The 22,218-nt window shown below is 43.5% G+C and overlaps 1 protein-coding gene across 1 annotated transcript in view; it reads right to left on the bottom strand.

Moving 5' to 3' along the window:
- PCTP (phosphatidylcholine transfer protein) overlaps positions 1-22,218 on the bottom strand; it is a 75,913-nt gene that overhangs the window by 4,038 nt on the left and 49,657 nt on the right. Inside the window, exon 5 of the mRNA XM_073606640.1 lies at positions 19,749-19,816. Coding sequence (XP_073462741.1) covers positions 19,749-19,816 — 68 coding nt within the window. The remainder of the gene's footprint in view (positions 1-19,748; positions 19,817-22,218) is intronic.

The following is a 22,218-nucleotide window of genomic DNA, read 5'->3' as shown; positions in this document are numbered from 1 at the left end:
TATATTTATTTTTGCAATTTATAAAAAAAAAAATTATAGGTTTTCCAAAGGCAAATCAAAGCACTAGCTGTTTGCCTTAAAGGATGAGCCCACATTTCACCCATATTTAAGGTGTAAAATTAAAAAAAAATAAGTAAATGCACATTTTTACAAGTGAACTTACCCTTTAGGCTGGGTTCACACTGCCGTGTGGAGAGCTCACAGCAGGGGTCCCATGTGTCCCTGTTCGCTGTTTCAGGTCCGATTTCAGTCCAAATTTTTGATGGATTTTGGACCTGAAATGGACCAGAAGACGCACAGGACTCCTGAGCCTCTGGCTCTAATCACGTGCTTAAAAAAAAAAAAACCCATTGGAATCCATGCGTCCGGCATTAGATTAGGGGCCGGGCACAGTAGATTAGGGGGACGGTGCCCCTGTGCCCCTAATGGACAGGCTGACACTGGTATAGCCCTTGCAAAAAGTTGTTCCCTTTGGCACTGCAAGGATGAAATCTATATCTGAGCTGAACAGTCCAGTACAAGTGCAGGCATAAGTCTATTTCCACTTTTGCAGCTAAACTGGGCTAACACCTACTATATATGTGTTACATGTCCCCATTCACATAGCATAACTTAAAAATCTCTCTCTCTCTTTCTTTTTTAAATTACCTTTTTAAGATGCTCTGTTCTGAACTCAGCAAGAAAAAATCCTAGGTAGTTGATGAGCAGTGTTAATTTTGTCAACTAAAACATTTAAAAACTAAACTGAAATATTGAAATTAAGACTTCAAAATTAACACTGGTCTCTAGTGCATGTTCATACCTCAATGTAATAATAAATAACATTTAAGATTTCTCACTCCAGCAGTATATAATGAGTTTGCAAATTGTAGAGAATGGTTAACTAATGCATTACAATTGAATTACACCCAAGCGATTTTAGATGACTAAGGCTGGGTTCACACTGGTGCGACACGACAGCCGTCCTACTTTGGATCCGACTTTGCCCTGCGACATGAAGCCGGCATGTGTCCGACTTTCAATGAACGGGGATCCGACTTGGATCCCCGCCAATGCCGGCACTGTGTTTGGTATGAATCTTTAGGGGGGAACTCCGCGCCAAATTTTAAATAAAAAACCGGCATGGGTTCCCCCTCCAGAGGCATACCAGGCCCTTGGGTCTGGTATGGACCTTGAGGGGAACCCCCTACGCCGAAAAAACGGCGTGGGGGGTCGCCCCCAATCCATACCAGACCCTTATCCGAGCACGCAGCCCGGCCGGACAGGAATGGGGGTGGGGACGAGCGAGCGCCCCCCCCCCTCCTGAACCGTACCAGGCCGCATGCCCTCAACATGGGGGGTGGTGCCTTGGGGGAGGGGGCGCGCTGCGGCCCCCCCACCCCAAAGCACCTTGTCCCCATGTTGATGAGGACAAGGGCCTCTTCCCGACAACCCTGGCCGTTGGTTGTCGGGGTCTGCGGGCGGGTGGCTTATCGGAATCCGGGAGCCCCCTTTAATAAGGGAGCCCCCAGATCCCGGCCCCCCACCCTATGTGAATGAGTATGGGGTACAGCGTACCCCTACCCATTCACCTAGGAAAAAAGTGTCAATTTAAAAAAAAACACTACACAGATTTTTAAAGCATTTTATTAGACAGCTCCGGGGGTCTTCTTCCGACTTCGGGGGTCTCTCCGGTTCTTCTCCATGCTCTCCGGATCTTCTGCCAGGCTCCTCCGCTCTCTTCTGCTCTTTTGCCGCTCTTTTGCTAAAGCGGAGGAGCCTGGTCTTCAATCTTCTGCCTTCTGCCTTCTGCCTTCTGCCCTCTTCTCCTGATGTTGACACGACGCTCTCTGGGGCTAGAATGCGCTCTGTGCGCTCTGCTCTGACTTATATAGGCGGTGACCCCGCCCCCTTATGCCGTCACAGTCCCTGGGCATGCTGGGACTGTGACGGCATAAGGGGGCGTGGTCATCGGGTGATGACCACGCCCCCTAAAACGTCACAGTCCCAGCATGCCCAGGGACTGTGACGGCATAAGGGGGCGGGGTCACCGCCTATATAAGTCAGAGCAGAGCGCACAGAGAGCATTCTAGCCCCAGAGAGCGTCGTGTCAACATCAGGAGAAGAGGGCAGAAGGCAGAAGATTGAAGACCAGGCTCCTCCGCTTTAGCAAAAGAGCGGCAAAAGAGCAGAAGAGAGCGGAGGAGCCCGGCAGAAGATCCGGAGAGCGTGGAGAAGAACCGGAGAGACCCCCGAAGTCGGAAGAAGACCCCCGGAGCTGTCTAATAAAATGCTTTAAAAATCTGTGTAGTGTTTTTTTTTTAAATTGACACTTTTTTCCTAGGTGAATGGGTAGGGGTACGCTGTACCCCATACTCATTCACATAGGGTGGGGGGCCGGGATCTGGGGGCTCCCTTATTAAAGGGGGCTCCCGGATTCCGATAAGCCCCCCGCCCGCAGACCCCGACAACCAACGGCCAGGGTTGTCGGGAAGAGGCCCTTGTCCTCATCAACATGGGGACAAGGTGCTTTGGGGTGGGGGGCCGCAGCGCGCCCCCTCCCCCAAAGCACCAACCCCCCATGTTGAGGGCATGCGGCCTGGTACGGCTCAGGAGGGGGGGGGCGCTCGCTCGTCCCCACCCCCATTCCTGTCCGGCCGGGCTGCGTGCTCGGATAAGGGTCTGGTATGGATTGGGGGGGACCCCCACGCCGTTTTTATCGGCGTAGGGGGTTCCCCTCAAGGTCCATACCAGACCCAAGGGCCTGGTATGCTCTTGGAGGGGGAACCCATGCCGGTTTTTTATTTAAAATTTGGCGCGGAGTTCCCCCTCAAGAACATCTGAGCACAAGTCGCGTGCCAAAGTCGGATCATGCAAGACGGCAATCCGACTTTGATCCGACTTCAATGATAGTCAATAGGCTGAAGTAGGATCAGAGTCGGACCAAAGTAGTACAGGGAGCATTTCTAAAGTCGGAACGACTTGTGTCGGACCAGTTAGGACGGCTCCCATAGGGAAACATTAAATTTCACACGTCATGCGACATGAGCTCCCAATGTCGGAGCGTTTGTCGGACCAGTGTGAACCCAGCCTAAAACAAATTTTTTTTAGTCGACTAAAATATACTGGAGATTTAGTCTACTAAATGCGACTAAAACAATTGCAGAAGACTAAAATGGGACTAAAACTAAAATGCCATTTTAGTCCTAAGACTAAGACTAAAACTAAAGCGAAATTTGCTGCCAAAATTAACACTGTTGAGGAGGGGGCTGGGCAGCTGTGTTTGCCAAAATGTGCTTTTCTATACTGTGCAGGCAGATCTTTATTATCAATTGTAACTAGATTTTTAACACTGTCTGACCTAACAAAGGGTTAAAGGTGTAGAGGCTGGGCTTCTTGCATTGTATGCCAATGAGTACAGACTTGGGACAGGCTCAGTCTAATATTGTAAAAAAAAAAAAAAAAAACATGCAATCGGCTATGAAACCTCCTACTGAGAAATATCTAAAAGATAAAAATTTTTTTAGGCATGCTGTGTAAGTGGGAACACATAACAAACATAAAGTGGGACTTTCTCAATATTGATTGCAAAAGTGGAAATACGCTGTAAGGTTACAATTAAGTGCTTGTGGTACTAGTAATGGACTGTGTTTTTTTTGCTGTTGAGTTAGCAAGCTAGACACCAGAGACTTGCCTGTGTTGACTAGCAGGTGCAACTGGATCAGATGACCAGCTTAACCCGAATCATTGCATTTTTTCTTTTTTTGGCAGGGATTCGTGGATAGAGATTATATATATATATATATATATATATATATATATATATAATATATATATATATATATATATATATATATATATATATATATATATATAATCTCTATCCACGAATCCCTGCCAAAAAAAGAAAAAATGCAATGATTCGGGTTAAGCTGGTCATCTGATCCAGTTGCACCTGCTAGTCAACACAGGCAAGTCTCTGGTGTCTAGCTTGCTAAAATCATTTAAGTTCATTTTTTTTTCTTCATTAATGTACACACAGCACCCCATATTGACAGAAAAACACAGAATTGTTGACATTTTTGCAGATTTATTAAAAAGAAAAACTGAAATATCACATGGTCCTAAGTATTCAGACCCTTTGCTCAGTATTTAGTAGAAGCACCCTTTTGATCTAATACAGCCATGAGTCTTTTTGTGAAAGATGCAACAAGTTTTTCACACCTGGATGTGGGGATCCTCTGCCATTCCTCCTTGCAGATCCTCTCCAGTTCTGTCAGGTTGGATGGTAAATGTTGGTGGACAGCCATTTTTAGGTCTCCCCAGAGATGCTCAATTGGGTTTAGGTCAGGGCTCTGGCTGGGCCATTCAAGAACAGTTACGGAGTTGTTGTGAAGCCACTCCTTCGTTATTTTAGCTGTGTGCTTAGGGTCATTATCTTGTTGGAAGGTAAACCTTCGGCCCAGTCTGAGGTCCTGAGCACTCTGGAGAAGGTTTTCGTCCAGGATATCCCTGTACTTGGCCACATTCATCTTTCCCTCGATTGCAACCAGTCGCCCTGTCCCTGCAGCTGAAAAACACCCCCATAGCATAATGCTGCCACCACCATGCTTCACTGTAGGGACTTTATTGGACAGGTGATGAGCAGTGCCTGTTTTTCTCCACACATACTACTTAGAATTAAGGCCAAAAAGTTCTATCTTGGTCTCATCAGACCAGAGAATCTTATTTCTCACCATCTTGGAGTCCTTCAGGTGTTTTTTTTTAGCAAACTCCATGCCCTGGTGGAGGGCTGCAGTGATGGTTGACTTTCTACAACTTTCTCCCATCTCCCGACTGCATCTCTGGAGCTCAGCCACAGTGATCTTTGGGTTCTTCTTTACCTCTCTCACTAAGGCTCTTCCCCCCCCGATAGCTCAGTTTGGCTGGACAGCCAGCTCTAGGAAGGGTTCTAGTCGTCCCAAACATCTTCCATTTAAGGATTATGGAGGCCACTGTGCTCTTAGGAACCTTAAGTGCAGCAGAAATGTTTTTGTAACCTTGGCCAGATCTGTGCCTTGCCACAATTCTGTCTCTGAACTCTTCAGGCAGTTCCTTTGACCTCATGATTCTCATTTGCTCTGACATGCACTGTGAGCTGTAAGGTCTTATATAGACAGGTGTGTGGCTTTCCTAATCAAGTCCAATCAGTATAATCAAACACAGCTGGACTCAAATGAAGGTGTAGAACCATTTCAAGGATGATCAGAAGAAATGGACAGCACCTGAGTTAAATATATGAGTGTCACAGCAAAGGGTCTGAATACTTAGGACCGTGTGATATTTCAGTTTTTCTTTTTTAATAAATCTGCAAAAACGTCAACAATTCTGTGTTTTTCTGTCAATATGGGGTGCTGTGTGTACATTAATGAGGAAAAAAAATGAACTTAAATGATTTTAGCAAATGGCTGCAATATAACAAAGAGTGAGAAATTTAAGGGGGTCTGAATACTTTCCGTCCCCACTGTATATATAATTCAATAACATAAAAAAAAAAAAACAGACGTAACAAGTGTCACGTCTTCAGAACATTAATTTTAACACGTTTTTGCACACACACAAAAAAAAATCTTTATGTACATGCCGTTTCCTCCCATGACCCTTCTGTTAAAAATACCTTGAAATGTAAGTAGATATCATAAGGAGATTAAACAATCCCTGGAACAATTAAAGTCCTTTGGGACTTCGAGCTACTTTAAAGCATACATATAAAAGATGTTTGTATTTCCAGAATCGCTCCTCCTGAACACACACCCTTCACCAAAACCAGGGACTCCGCTAATCAGATCTTATACAATGCCTTTGTCTCCTTACGTCAATCCCTTATCTTGACTGCGGAAAAGCAGGATGCAGGAGAAGTGACATCAGTGCAGTGAATTGTCTAATTGGCGTCTTAGGGCACGGTAATAAAATTAATACGCGACTGCCTTTGCGGCCTCATACTTTGGGGAGGCCTGGAAGGAAATGGGTTTAGGCAAAAAAAAAAAGTAGACGAATATAATAATAACAACATTGTTTAAAGGGCCAGCAAAACAAAATATGTGCTATTTCCTTTTTTGTAAAAGAGCTAAGAAAATGCACCTGATGGTTTGAAGAAAACAGTTTGCCATAATTGAGTCATAAGAGTAGAAAAATAGAAAAAAATTGCTTTTTTAAATATGAAGGTTTTAAAGTATTTTGAAAGTTATTGCCCACCCCCATTATACAGTCAGGTCCATAAATATTGGGACATTGACAATTCTAATCTTTTTGGCTCTATACACCACCACAATGGATTTGAAATGAAACGAACAAGATGTGCTTTAACTGCAGACTTTCAGTTTTAATTTGAGGGTATTTACATCCAAATCAGGTGAACGGTGTAGGAATTACAACAGTTTGTATATGTGCCTCCCACTTTTTAAGGGACCAAAAGTAATGGGACAGATTAACAATCATCCATCAAACTTTCACTTTTTAACACTTGGTTGCAAATCCTTTGCAGTCAATTACAGCCTGAAGTCTGGAACGCATAGACATTACCAGATGCTGGGTTTCATCCCTGGTGATGCTCTGCCAGGCCTCTACTGCAACTGTCTTCAGTTTCTGCTTGTTCTTGGGGCATTTTCTCTTCAGTTTTGTCTTCAGCAAGTGAAATGCATGCTCAATCGGATTCAGGTCAGGTGATTGACTTGGCCATTGCATAACATTCCACTTCTTTCCCTTAAAAAACTCTTTGGTTGCTTTCGCAGTAAGCTTCGGGACATTGTCCATCTGCACTGTGAAGCGCCGTCCAATGAGTTCTGAAGCATTTTGCTGAATATGAGCAGATAATATTGCCCGAAACACTTCAGAATTCATCCTGCTGCTTTTGTCAGCAGTCACATCATCAATAAATACAAGAGAACCAGTTCCATTGGCAGCCATACATGCCCACGCCATGACACTATCACCACCATACTTCACTGATGAGGTGGTATGCTTTGGATCATGAGCAGTTCCTTTCCTACTCCATACTCTTCTTTTCCCATCACTCTGGTACAAGTTGATCTTGGTCTCATCTGTCTATAGAATGTTGTTCCAGAACTGTGAAGGATTTTTTAAATGTTGTTTTGTTGTTTGGCAAACTCTAATCTGGCCTTCCTGTTTTTGAGGTTCACCAATGGTTTACATCTTGTGGTGAACCCTCTGTATTCACTCTGGTGAAGTCTTCTCTTGATTGTTAACTTTGACACACATACACCTACCTCCTGGAGAGTGTTCTTGATCCGGCCAACTGTTGTGAAGGGTGTTTTCTTAAGCAGGGAAATAATTCTTCGGTCATCCTCCACAGTTGTTTTCCGTGGTCTTCCGGGTCTTTTGGTGTTGCTGAGCTCACCGGTGAGTTCTTTCTTTTTTAAGGATGTTCCAAACAGTTGATTTGGCCACACCTAATGTTTTTGCTATTGGATCTCATATTGAGAGTTGACAGCAACAGATTCCAAATGCAATTAGCACACTTGAAATGAACTCTGGACCTTTTATCTGCTCCTTGTAAATGGGATAATGAGGGGATAACACACACCTGGCCATGGAACAGCTGAGCAGCCAATTGTCCCATTACTTTTGGTCCCTTAAAAAGTGGGAGGCACATATACAAACCGTTGTAATTCCTACACCGTTCACCTGATTTGGATGTGAATACCCTCAAATTAAGTAACTAATGGATAAAGGGATAGGGGATTATAGCGGTGCTAGAGCATAGGCTCTGGGATGCTGCCCAGTGCGCATGCGCAGACGCCTTCCTTTAGCGTCCACACACCTGATCATCACCTGATCAGGTGTGGGGGGGATATAAGAAGCCGGCCTGTCCACTCCATCAGCTGGACAAGGAAAACGCCTGTACTTGCTCTGCCTATACCGACAAGGTAATTATTTATGGCTACTCACCCCTCACCCATCCCTAAACAATCCGTCTCTTCATTTCTAACTTAGCCCTTATCCACCCTCTCCCAGGACTTACCAACTCACTGCCATTGTCTAACTTCTTACTCCTATGCAAGTTATGTGAACACTGATCGGTGACAGTCACATGCCTTGCAAATAGCTTATTAGGTAAGCTGTTTTTTGTCATTTTTCCTATCCTTTTATAAGACTGTTGCTAAACAATCTCTGTAAGGTCAACTGGCTTATTTTCTTTTATGCAGACCACTATCCAATATTTCCACCAGCCGTCCATGCTTGTCTCTTTATCCATCTTCAGGCGTTTCCTCCTTATCAATCAACTTGCTTTTAAAGTGTGAGTTCTCTTGAGGCTCTTATGCCCTATTTAACTTATGTATAGCTTATTATCCTACTCATGTTCTTAAAATTAAATGTTTTACATACACTTCAAGCCTACTCAGCTATTACCACTTCCTAATTTCCAACACATTTAATCGCCAGGTCTTCTATGTGCCCCCTGCAAGCATGAATACGGTGCAGTCTGTTCTTCCCTCATCTGGGGGCCCCCTGCCAGGCTTCCCCTGAGTGTCGGGTGTTCAGGTATGTTCGGGATCCTGGGGCCACCTTAGGGTTACCTCCCTGTGTGAGATTGTCCAGCCATAACATTCCAATATATAGCAATGTTTATAACAGCCTATATCCCAATGCTTTTGTTTGTTTACATGATGTTTTTGTATCTCCATGCATAGATTCGTATATATTGCAAAAAGCTCTTATTCCCTGAGGAAGCCAATGTTTTGGCGAAACATGTAGGAAACTGAGCCCTTGCTTCGAAGGCCACTTCCACCTGGCCCACCCCACTGCATTTGGGTCATACGCAATATATATGCTTTTTGCTGCTAATGATTTTCTTGTTTTCCCTATGTATTGAATTTTGTGAAATAAAGTATTATTTGTAATTTTATATCTCTATCTCATTTTCACAATTTTTGCTCTAGCACTGCTATAATCCCCTGTCCCTTTATCCATTAGTTACTAAATTACTCTGGGATGAGGTGCCGCATCTGATGCAACCAATCTAGCCACACCTGCATTTTTCAACTATCTTGAGCTTCAATGCTCACGATCCTTCTGGCTAGATTGGTTTCTCTATATTTATATAATCATTTTATGCTACTTTTTTAGACCGAATAAAATTTCCTTACTACTGTAGTGCTATCAACCAATATATTTCAGTATACTGTCTTATCTGTATATCTAACTATTTTGCTTTTTGCTGTTTCTTTTCATTATTCTTTGGACGATCAGTACTGTGGAAGGTCTCAATAACTGTAACCATGGTGGACTTCTGTGGAGAAGCCTGGGAAGGTCTAATGACCCGTATCCAGGCATCCCAAAATGCTTCCACTATAACTGACGCTGAATTGGACAGGGCATTTATGAGATTACAACGCCTTTTGGAAAAAAAGGTCAGAATTTACTGGCACAAAATTTATTTTGAAAAATATGCCGAACATAAGATAGTACCTTGGGGGTTGAGAATCCAGCTATTCCCCAACATTAAAAAAATAAATGACTCATTGAAGGCATCCTGGGAGGACAACCTTCAATCGTGCTCTCTTAATATGCTCTCCATTTTATGCAAAGAATACGAACTAGATCTGGAACAACTTGTTGCTATTAATCGTTGGTATTCAGATCATGTACTGGGTATGTCTTCCTCTAGATACAGTAAGCGGGACAAGGCCCTGCGCGCACATCTGGAGGAATACACACTAACTACAATTAATGACAAAGAAGGAAAAAATTTTTAAGAGATCAAGCAGCTCACGAAAATGGTTATGCGTATAAATGGGATAACGCCAAAGAAACCAAACCTAGAAGTAAGCCTTTTGCTCCTAATGTACCTACCTCCAATAACCATGAACCTAATACCCTGTCTGCTTCCTTTTCCTCCAGCACCTCCACCGTGTATCACGATCTCACTCAGGAACAACTCGCCAAGAAAAGAAAAGGTGACCTATCTGCCACGTCCTCGGAATCACTCCTTCGCACTCTCTGACCCACTCCACTTTCTCACCCATCCACGGCCCACTCTAAGGCCACTCACGTTTCCACTCCCTTCACCAAAGAACAATCCAAGATGTCATCTATACCGAAATCATCTACTACCAAGGCACCGACTTCCACGACATCGGCACCATCTCACTCCCAGACGCACACTGTCACCAGAAGGGTAAGTGAACCCACGATCACTTCCATGTTCCCGGCTAACGCACAGTCCCTAGATCCAAAAATTGCACCCATTTATTTAGTACAGGGCCAGGACTCTCTTCAGAGTCCAACCCCCAATCCACAAACACAAACATCAGTGATCAACGAAGATCACCTACCTCTGATGTAATCAATTTATCATCCATTCCACTAAGCTCTGACCAAATCCGGGTGTTACAACTCGGTCTCACTTTCTGCCCGTCTAACGATTTTGACAAATTTTCTCTCATTAAAGTTATCCACCTTTTCGCACGAAAATTGCTTTTCAAGGTAATTTATGACAAATCTTCCTCTCGTGCAATTCCTTCTGAACCTACTAATTCCTCTCAAGAGGTTCCTACCTTGGCTGAGATACAAGCCTTAGAGGAGCTGATGTCACTATGGGAAGAGGGTGACACTGACGGTGACGATTTCTCGGACCCCTCTGACTCGGGTATCGTCGCCCTTGGTGTCCCCCCCCCCCCCACTTCCTTCAAGCCAAAATCCCGTAACTTTCCCAACTTATCCACAAACCCCAACATTTGGGCTTTTGTGCAACAAGTCACCACAGCTATTGAAGGGTTTAATTCCACTTCTTCTTCTCCATCTAATTTATCTCCTGCCTTGACCAAAGCAATAAAATCTCTTCAAAATCATCCAGAACTAGTCATCAAGCCAGCCGACAAGGGTGGCAACGTGGTGGTGATGGATGTGCCCTTCTATGAACAGATGTGTCATGATATCCTAAACAACCGTGACTGGTATAGACCAATATCCAAGTCACTCATTGACCACTATACTTCAGAATATAACCAGCTGATTTTTTCAGCATACCAAAAGGGTACGATCGATTCTAACACATGGAACTTTCTGAATGTCAGGGAACCAAAAACCCCCACCTTCTATTCTCTACCCAAACTCCATAAGTCTTTAACTCACCCACCAGGCCGCCCTATTGTTTCTGGATGGCAATGTCTCACTGAACATGCTAGCGCATTAGTTGACAAGTATTTAGCGCCTCATGTTACCTCCTTGCCTTCTTATATAAAAGACACTATCCATCTCCTCCGCATTCTAGATGGCAAATTCCTACCAAAAAACACTTGGCTGGTAGCCCTAGATGTCGAGAGTCTGTACAATATTATCCCACATGAGAGAGGCATTTTGGTTATTGAAAAACTACTCAGAGAGAGAGGCCCCAGATATGACGCTTATGGAGACTTTGTTCTTGAACTACTCAAATTTATATTGACACGCAACTATTTCATGTTCGGTTCCTCCCACTACCTCCAGGTACAGGGCGTGGCCATGGGGACCAAATGTGCCCCCTCTTACGTCAACCTGTACCTGGGGGGGTGGGAGAGAGAACTGTTCGATATGGCCAATTCCCTTCCCCTCCTGTCCAAGGTAACATCTTGGTACAGGTATATAGATGATATACTACTGTTTTGGTCAGGTACCAAGGATGAATTAATGCTCTTCATTGAGCATCTAACCCAGAACGCGTTAAATCTCAAATTCACCATGGAATGCAGCCAGTCGCAGATCCATTTTCTGGACCTTCGGATTAGTCTGCATTCCAATGGTCAGATTCACACTGCTCTATATCGTAAACCCTCTTCGGGCAATACGATTTTGCACGCTAGCAGTGCCCACCCCAAGCCTCTTCTTAAAAGCATTCCTTTCAGTCAATACCTCAGACTCAAAAGAAACTGCACTCTTGAAGGAGATTTCCTTCAAGCAGCACAGGAACTCTACAGTAGACTTTTAGATAGAGGTTATAGCCATTCTCTTCTGAAAAAAGCCTTTAACAAGGCCAAAAAACTTAACAGAAAGGACCTTGTCTTCTCTGACAAGTTTCCAGACACTAGACAACCTGTACGACTAATCACCCAATATTCTAAACAACACACCCAAATCAGACACATCCTCAATCAGTTTTGGCCTTTAGTAACGGCGGATCCCACAATCTCAAAATATGTCACAGCCCATCCTGACATTACCTATCGTCGATCTCCCTCACTTCGAGACCGACTAATTAAAAGCCACCATTCAATTGACACACAACATGCTTCCAATAGCACTGGAACATACCAGTGTGGCAAATGTGATGTTTGTATCTTTGTAACCAATTCCAGGGAACTGGTTCTGCCCAATGGACTAATTCACAGTATTAAATATCGAGTCACCTGCGCCACCGTGGGAGTCGTATACTTGGCTCAATGCCGATGTGGCTCGTACTACATCGGAAAAACCAAGCGTCCCTTCCAGGTTTGCATCCGAGACCACATCAAACCTGTATTCAAAAATACCACTACCACAGCCATTAACCGGCACATTGCTACCCACCACAATTTTGATCCTCATGTTATTCAATTCTCCGCACTCGAGCATGTCCCGTCACATGTTAGAGGTGGGAGCATTGATAACAGATTATTGCAGTTGGAAACAAAATGGATCCACACCTTACAGGCTACAAAATTTCCTGGGCTCAATGAACACATAAGTTTCAAACCTTTTTTGTGAGTCGGGATACCCTTTAGTTTTTGTCTTACTATATTGACCTATGTATTCAGTTGCTATATGTTCCCTTTCCACTCACGCCAAGTATAGTATCTCATCCATCACTCTCTTTTTCCCTTCCTCTCTTCCTTTTTCTCCTTTTCCTTTTTTACCTGTCTTTCCCCCGACCTTTCTGCCATGGTATGTTATTGTGCTCTTCTTACACAGTCTTAGATACTTTACCATAGAACAATAGCGACTTGTATAAGTGTCCATATCAATATTTATCCTGTATATTTATTTGGTGATACTGTATAATTGATACTTATTCATTCTGCTGTTCTCTGCTCTGAGGTTTATACTAGATTTGTATTAGTTTCATAACATTTATTGTCTTATCTATTTTTTGTTTATACTGGGACCCTGTGGTTCTCTATGCATTCTATGGTCTATGTGGCTGGACTACGTGGGTTGAGGTGCAGGGACAATCCCTCCGCCCCCAGAGACCCACGGGACCGTTGGGCTGTTTGGGGACCATTCCCCTCACCCTGCGCCTCTACCCACGTCTCATCTCACCACCGGGGGGTCCCATCCCCTGATTTCTTGCATTGCCTGTTCCCCTTTCGTTCCTCGGGGGGGCTTGGCCCCCGGCCCCCGCTGGGATGGGCGGAGCTTGCGCTGTTGTTGCTTGTACGGACGCCCGGGGCAGAACAATTCTTGTCTGCCCCAGGTGTTTGTGCATCGCTCGCACCGCCCGGCCTCCTTCATTCCATCTGCGAATGGGGTTTTGGTAGCGCCGCTGGATCTTCGGCTTCACGACATTCCTACTCTCCCATTGGCCACACTGGGGCCGTGGAGTTTGAGCGTGCGCGCGCGGTGCATATCGGACCTTGTAGGCTCTGGGATGCTGCCCAGTGCGCATGCGCGGACGCCTTCCTTTAGCGTCCGCACACCTGATCATCACCCGATCAGGTGTGGGGGGGATATAAGAAGCCGGCCTGTCCACTCCATCAGCTGGACAAGGAAAACGCCTGTACTTGCTCTGCCTATACCGACAAGGTAATTATTTATGGCTACTCACCCATCCCTAAACAATCCGTCTCTTCATTTCTAACTTAGCCCTTAACCACCCTCTCCCAGGACTTACCAACTCCCTGCCATTGTCTAACTTCTTACTCCTATGCAAGTTATGTGAACACTGATCGGTGACAGTCACATGCCTTGCAAATAGCTTATTAGGTAAGCTGTTTTTTGTCATTTTTCCTATCCTTTTATAAGACTGTTGCTAAACAATCGCTGTAAGGTCAACTGGCTTATTTTCTTTTATGCAGACCACTATCCAATATTTCCACCAGCCGTCCATGCTTGTCTCTTTATCCATCTTCAGGCGTTTCCTCCTTATCAATCAACTTGCTTTTAAAGTGTGAGTTCTCTTGAGGCTCTTATGCCCTATTTAACTTATGTATAGCTTATTATCCTACTCATGTTCTTAAAATTAAATGTTTTACATACACTTCAAGCCTACTCAGATATTACCACTTCCTAATTTCCAACACATTTAATCGCCAGGTCTTCTATGTGCCCCCTGCAAGCATAAATACGGTGCAGTCTGTTCTTCCCTCGTCTGGGGGCCCCCTGCCGGGCTTCCCCTGGGTGTCGGGTGTTCAGGTATGTTCGGGATCCTGGGGCCACCTTAGGGTTACCTCCCTGTGTGAGATTGTCCAGCCATAACATTCCAATATATAGCAATGTTTATAACAGCCTATATCCCAATGCTTTTGTTTGTTTACATGATGTTTGTGTATCTCCATGCATAGATTCTTATATATTGCAAAAAGCTCTTATTCCCTGAGGAAGCCAATGTTTTGGCGAAACATGTAGGAAACTGAGCCCTTGCTTCGAAGGCGCTTCCACCTGGCCCACCCCACTGCATTTGGGTCATACGCAATATATATGCTTTTTGCTGCTAATGATTTTATTGTTTTCCCTATGTATTGAATTTTGTGAAATAAAGTATTATTTGTAATTTTATATCTCTATCTCATTTTCACAATTTTTGCTCTAGCACTGCTATAATCCCCTGTCCCTTTATCCATTAGTTACTAAATTACTCTGGGATGAGGTGCCGCATCTGATGCAACCAATGTAGCCACACCTGCATTTTTCAACCCTCAAATTAAAGCTGAAAGTCTGCAGTTAAAGCACATCTTGTTCGTTTCATTTCAAATCCATTGTGGTGGTGTGTAGAGCCAAAAAGATTAGAATTGTGTTGATGTCCCAAAATTTATGGACCTGACTGTATATTTCTAGAATATGGCACCACCCATGTTGTGTGTGACACCTGAAGGAAGGTAGGATTAAGGAAAATTTTGGTGTAACACTTATGTTCTAAAGCCTCGTACACACGATCAGATTTTCTAATAACAAAACAGTGGAATTTTGTCCGAAGGTTGTTGTGCTCAAACTTGTCTTGCATACACACGGTCACACAAATGTTGGCCAATAATTACGAATGTAGTGATGTACTAGACGTACTACGTGGTTTTTCAGCTCTTTAGCGCCACCCTTTGGGCTCCTTCTGACAATTTCGTGTTAGTAGAAGTTTGGTGAGTCTTGATTTGCGCTTTTCTTTTTGCGTTTTTCATTTAATCGCTTTTCATTTTGTTTCTGAACGGGCGTTCGTCAACCAGACATGTTGCGGAATTGGAGGAGATAACGTGTTATTTATTATTGGCCTTGGAGTTATTGCTTTGACATTTTTTTGGTTGAATAATGATTTGATACATTTTCTATATTTTTGGATGCATAAAATGCACTTTTTGGTTATTTTCTATTGTCAGATAGCATGTCAGATTTTTTGTACTTTGGACTTTTGTCCGACGGACTTGTGTACACACGATTGGAAAGTCCGACAACACAAATTTGTTGGCGGAAAATTTGAGAGCATGCTAGCCAACATTTGGCGGAAAGTCCGACAACAAATGTCCGATGGAGCATACACACAGTCAGACTTACCGCCAACAAGCTCACATCCCGTCTGAAAATCCGATCGCGTGTATGCCGCATAAGGCTCTATATACACCTGAGCATGGGATACCAAACCCTTGGATAGGTTACCATTCTAGCCCTACTACTGTAACAGGCAAATAGTATCGTAGCTTCCAGGACTAGATAAAAGGTATTCAAGTTCATATTTGGATTTAACACTAAAACACTAGATGGCTCACCTACATGCACGGTGTCCTCACTTAGTAGACCTGTGTTTCCAAAGTGCAGCAATAATTTTTAGCTATTGGGATGCTAAGGCTGAAGAAGACCAGTCATCCATGTCTGCGCTCTAATGAATGGGATATTGGTCTTAAAAACGGCCACTTGTAATTTTGATTTTGTTCGCTTAATGGGTTATTCACCTGCCCCTGCTGCCAATACCTGCATCGTGGTGTTTACAATCTAAATACTAGTACCTGCCCTCCACCAATGTTATCCTCCTCTGCCCATTCTGCTCAGATGAGGTCATTATGTATGAAAAAATAATATTACCCTATACTCACCAGAAAAAAAATATTACCGGCCACTTTATTAGGTACACCTGTTCAATTGCTTGGTAACACACATTTCTAATTAGCCAATCATAGGGCAGCAACTCAATGCATTTAGGCATCTAGATGTGGTGAAGACGACTTTCTGAAGTTCAAACCGAGCATCAGAATGGGGAAGAAACGGATTTAAGTGACTTTGAACGTGGCATGGGTATTGGTGCCAGACGGGCTTGGTCTGAGTATTTTTTCGAAAACTGCTGATCTACTGGGATTTTCACGCACAACCATCTCTAGGATTTACAGACTGGTCTGAAAAAGATAAAATACCCAGGGAGTGGCAGTTGTGTGGAAGAATGGGCAGACTGGTTCGAGATGATAGAAAGGCGACAGCAACTCAAGTAACGGATAGCAAGGTATACAGAATATCATCTTTGAATGCACAACACATCGAGCCTTGAAGCAGATGGGCTACAGAAGCAAAAGACCACACCGGGTGCCACTCCTGTCAGCTAAGAACAGAAAACCAAGGCTACAATTGGCACAGGCTCACCAAAATTGGACAATGGAAGATAGGAAAAACATTGCCTGGTCTGATGAGTCTTGATTTCAGCTGCAACATTCAGATGGTAGGGTCAGAATTGGGCGTAAACATGAAAACATGGATCCATCAACGGTTCAGGCTGGTGGTGTAATGGTGTGGGGGATATTTTCTTGGCACACTTTTGGCTCCTTAGTACCAATTGAGCATCGTTTAAAGGCCAAGGCCTACCTGAGTATTGTTGCTGACTGTAAAGAAAATTCCACTTTCACATCAAAAAAATTATCCAACATTTTCTTTTGGTTAATGGGGTCAAATCGATGTTCGTTATGACCATAGTGACTAAAAAATGTGAAGGAGCAAGATGGAAAATTTTTCCCTAAATAATTAAATTCTAACAAATTTTTCATGAAAAAAAAAATCTTAAGAAAATGTCATGAATATTAAATATTAAAATGAAACGTTAAAATGAGTATGTCTGGAATTCCAGTTGAATAGAGGATCTGGACGAAATTTTAAGGCTTTTTGAATGAAACTGGTTGACTCAATGGCAAGAAAGAACATTCTAATGTCCTGTACACACGATCGGCTTTTCCGACAACAAAATCCATGTTTTTTTTCTGACGGGTGTTGGCTCAAACTTGACTTGCATACACACGGTCACACAAAGTTGGTCGGAAGTTACGAACGTCAAGAACGCGGTGACGTACAACACGTACGACGAGCTGAGAAAAATTAAGTTCAATAGCCAGTGCGGCTCTTCTGCTTGATTCCGAGCATGCGTGGAACTTTGTGCTTCGGAATTGTGTATACGCGATCGGAATTTACGGATTTTGTTGTTGGAAAATTTGAGAACCAGCTCTCAAATTTTTTGTGATGGAAATTCCGATGGAAAATGTCCGATGGAGCCTACACACGGTCAGAATTTTCGACAACAAGCTCCTATTGAACATTTTCCGTTGGAAAATCCGATCGTGTGTACGGGGCATAAGAATGTGCTGATCATTTTTGTATGAATGTGCCTACAAATTTCTACTTGTGCATGGCCAGCCGTAAATTGGTTCCCTAAACACTCACCTTGCTCCATGTCACTGCTCCAGCGCTGTCTCCGGCTCCAGCACTGCTCCCCTCACTTCCTGTTTTCACAGCAGAAACTGAGGGCAGCTGAGCCATATTCCACTGCTGCTGTCAGTCAAACACCTGTAAATAGGGAGTGGGGGCGTGGCATACCAGCACTGTGTGTGTGTCTATGGATGCACACTGCCCAGCTTGGAAGCATGCATGTACGAGTGCCACTTTAGTAGGGTTGTCCCAATACCACTTTAAGACCGAGTACAAGTACCGATCTTTTTTTTTCTCACCGATACCGATTATGATACTTTTTTTTAAAGTCATGTGACAGTTTGACTGATGGGCACTGATAGATGGCACTGCCTGATGGGCACTGACAGGTGGCTGACACTGATGGCTGGCATTGATGGGCACTGATAGATGGCACTGACAGGTGGCTGGCACTGATAGATGGCACTGATAGGCAGCACTTATGGGCACCGACAGATGGCTGGCACTGATAGGTGGCAATTATGGGCACTGATGGGTGGCACTGAAATGCAGCAATAAATGACATGCAAGGAAACATGCGTACACCTTGCACTCAGCCGCAGTAAGCAGAGGCGGACATCTTGTTACACCCAGCCTGAACTATATGGGCTGGGTGTAACAAGATGTCCGCTGCTGGCTTACTGTGGCCGAGTGCAGGGTGTACCAAGATGGGCGTCGATATGTTCAACCGATGACCGCGACCGAATGTGATGGCTCCAGTCACCAATCTTGATGGAAAATGTGGCTGCGCCCTGCACCCCTGCAAGCTGAAACTCTCGCTCTCTGCTCTGCCCGCTGACTTCCGGTTGTGTGCAGCCTCTGACTCCGCCTGCCTCTCCCAGGTATCGCATTAGGCATCAGGAGCATTTGTGCGAGTACAAGTACTCACGCAAATGCTCGGTATCGGTTCCGATACCGATACCGATACTAACAACCCTACTATTTAGTATCCGGCTTGCTGCAGGAGGCACCTGGAGGAGGGAGAAGCTGACAGCGCTGGCGGGGGACTACCAGAAGAGGACGTAAGCAACCTTTCTGTGCAACAACATTGCACAGAGCAGGTAAGTATTACCTCTTTGTTATCTAAAAAAGAAATTATAAATAAGCCCTTAGTATTATGTTAAAGTGGATGTAAACCCAATGTCATCCTTTCTAAACTACTGCCATAGGGGTTATCTATAAGGATATACATGCCTCCTGCTTGTATCTTTACCTGTCAAATGTCTCCCCTCTGTCTGTTATGAGACCCAAAAAACTGCAGATTCTGTGGGCGGGTCTGTTGTCTGGAGCTCGGTGGGTGGAGTCGTGATGTCAGTAGACTCCCCGCCCACCTCTACACTCCCCTTGTCAATATGCATTTTTCTCCTCTGTGTTTCGAACACTGAACTTCTGCTATGATCTCTAACATCCAGTGAAAAGACAGGAAAGTAACCACATGACTTCAGCATGACAAATCATGCTGAGGTGTGGAACAGCCAATCCTTGCAGAGCTGCTAAAGAAAGGAGTGGGAGGGAATTAAAAAATACTGCATGTCTTAGGCTAGTGCACGAGATATGTAAATCACCTGTCACTCACAGCAAGGGGGAGGATTTGACAAAGTTTTTCTCAGTTTGTCAAGTTTTATCTCACTGAACAATAAGAGGATTGCTCAGAGATGGATTAACTCTGTGTGGCAAGACTGGGCTCAAATGATAGGAAATCTTATGCTCTACAGTATGATAATAAAAAAAAAAAAAAAAAAAACATTCGGGTTTACATCCACTTTAAGCCTATTGGAGGTTACAGTATATTTATGCTGTAATCAGATTAAACAACACCTCCACTGATTTTCCTCTTCAGCAGAATAGGCCTCAAAGACTAGACACATTATAAACAAAAGTATGCAGACTCTTACCTTGGCTGCCCAGTTAATAAGCCATAAAGGGATCATTCCACCAGGATTGTCAAAATAATACATAAAAACTGCAAAAAAAATAAAAAAAAAATTGTAGAAATATTAATTATAAATAACTAATATTTATAATTAATTATAATTATAAATAATAATACATACATTCCAATTCAATATATCAAATTTACTTTATCACATATACAAACCGAGGAGGTGCATGTTTCCAGCATGCCGAGGTGTAAGTGGGGCCTAAATCTCTTTGAGGCCTAGAGGGTTTTTCATTTTAGCAGTGTCTCATCATTTTTTCCACTGCAACGTTTATGTAATTTGCTCACCCCTAAATGTCAAATTATCTCATAATATAAATCAAGAAAGTTGGCAGATTAAAACAGTTCTACATTAGTGTGGAATGATAAAGCTTGAAGCAAATGTATGCATTATAAAATTCCCAGTTTGACGCTACAGTCTGTTGCAGGCAGGGATAAAATGTTTTGCATAAATTGATCATATTGAAATTAAGGGCACAAATGTATACGAAGACATTTTTTTTTTTTTACAGGTTTGCAATCACTAATAATTAAAATCACATCGAGTTCAATTACACAAATTGCACATTGTAGGAGGACAATGCTGGATTTGCTGGGCAGGTTAGCATGTAACAGGTAAAAAAGTGGGGGTGGGACGGAGGAGTGAATTTCCTCTTTAACCTCCCCTTTAGTCCTCCGCCACTCCTTTCAGCTGCTAAATACTTCTATGCCTAGGAGTTCTGTGACTTAAGCTTCGTACACACGATCAGATTGTTGGCCAACAGAGCGTCAGACTTTTGTCCGAAGAGCGCGTGCCTGGACTTTGTCTTGCATACTAACGGCACACAATTGTCGCCCAACAAACACGAACGTAGTGATCTGGAATTTCAGCTCTTGAGCGCCACCCTTTGGGCACCTTCTGCTAATGTCGTGTTTGGTGAGCATTGATTCTGAGCATGCGTGTTTGTACTTTGGACTTGTGTGACAGACTTGTGTACACACGATATGAAAATCTGACAACAGACTGTCGTCCACCAAAAATTTACTAGTCTGCCATCCAACATTTGTTGGCGGAAAGTTGGACAACAATTGTCTGAAGGAACATACTAATGGTCGGATTTTAGGCAAACAGTCTGTCATCACACAATTCCCTGCCGAAAATCTGATCGTGTGTACGAGGCCAGTACCTTGGCAGTTGGCCAGTCAGGCACCCAGCGATTTCACACAGGGATGCAAAGAGTCCTGGTAAGTCCTGGTAGGTTCTAAGTCAGGGTTTCTCAACTAGGGTTCCTCAAGAGGTTACTAGGGGTTCCTTGAGCAATTTCTGCATATCAGATAAGTAATTCTTCCCATTGGCCATCACTCTAATGTATTATGAGTTGTAGATATAGTAATTTTTAGCAGGGGTTCCCTGAGACTGCAATGTTATTTTAAAGGGTTGGGAAAGGCTGCTCTAAATCACGAATTAGTGCTTACCCTGGGCTTCCTCGCTTCATTTCTAGTGGCCAAAAAGAGTGGTCTAGAACAGTGTTTCTCAACTTTAAGTCAAGGCACCCTTTAAAATTTTGGACAATCTCAAGGCACCCTATTCTAAAATGTAAAAAAAACAATTCTAATAATTTTACATAATGCAGCAAAATCCACACACGTAGGACAACCAACATTACAGGTGATTTATTCTTTCAAAGCAAATACACCTTTGCACACAGGTACTGACTAGTATTCCAATGTTTTTCGTCTCCCTCACTAGTGCCGATGGAAAGGGGCAGGGGAGGGGCAAACAAGGATGCTGTGCAGGCGTGCAATGTTCTTATCAACGGATGACCTTCGTGGCTTGTAGGATGCCAGCAACTAGAAGGTCATAATGGTGCACAATTAAAACCTGTGGCTTTGTGTAACTAAAAACCAGGCTTGATCCACCTGCTGACTTGCATACCATTTTTGGGCAATTTTTAGGCATATTGCTAAGACACCCCTGAAGAAACCTGAAGTCACCCTGGTTGAAAAAGGCTGGTCTAAAAGAAAAGTGTAAGAATTGTGGTTTGGTGATGACCCTGCCTAGAGGTACTGGTTTGTCACTTAATCTGGCCAAGAAAGTCATCTACAGTACAGTGAAAAAGTATTCATACCCTTGAAATGTTCCACATTTTGTCATGTTACAACCAAAAACTTAAATGTGTTTTATTGGGATTTTATGTGCTGGACCAACACAAAGTGGCACATAATTGTGAAGTGGAAGGAAAATGATCAATGTTTTTAATTTTTTTTTTTACAAATAAATATCTGAAAAGTGTGGTGTCCATTTGTATTCAGCCCCCTTTAATGCCCCCAACTAAAATCTAGTGGAACCAATTGCCTTCAGAGGTCACCCAATTAGTAAAAAAAGTCCACCTGTGTGTAATTTAATCTCAGTATAAATACAGCTGTTCTGTGAAGCCCTCAGAGGT

This window comes from Aquarana catesbeiana, linkage group LG12 (genome assembly GCF_042186555.1).
Source record: "Aquarana catesbeiana isolate 2022-GZ linkage group LG12, ASM4218655v1, whole genome shotgun sequence".
Classification (NCBI taxonomy): domain Eukaryota; kingdom Metazoa; phylum Chordata; class Amphibia; order Anura; family Ranidae; genus Aquarana; species Aquarana catesbeiana.
Note: the sequence above shows the minus strand (reverse complement) of the source record. Positions and strands in the feature narration are given on the sequence as shown.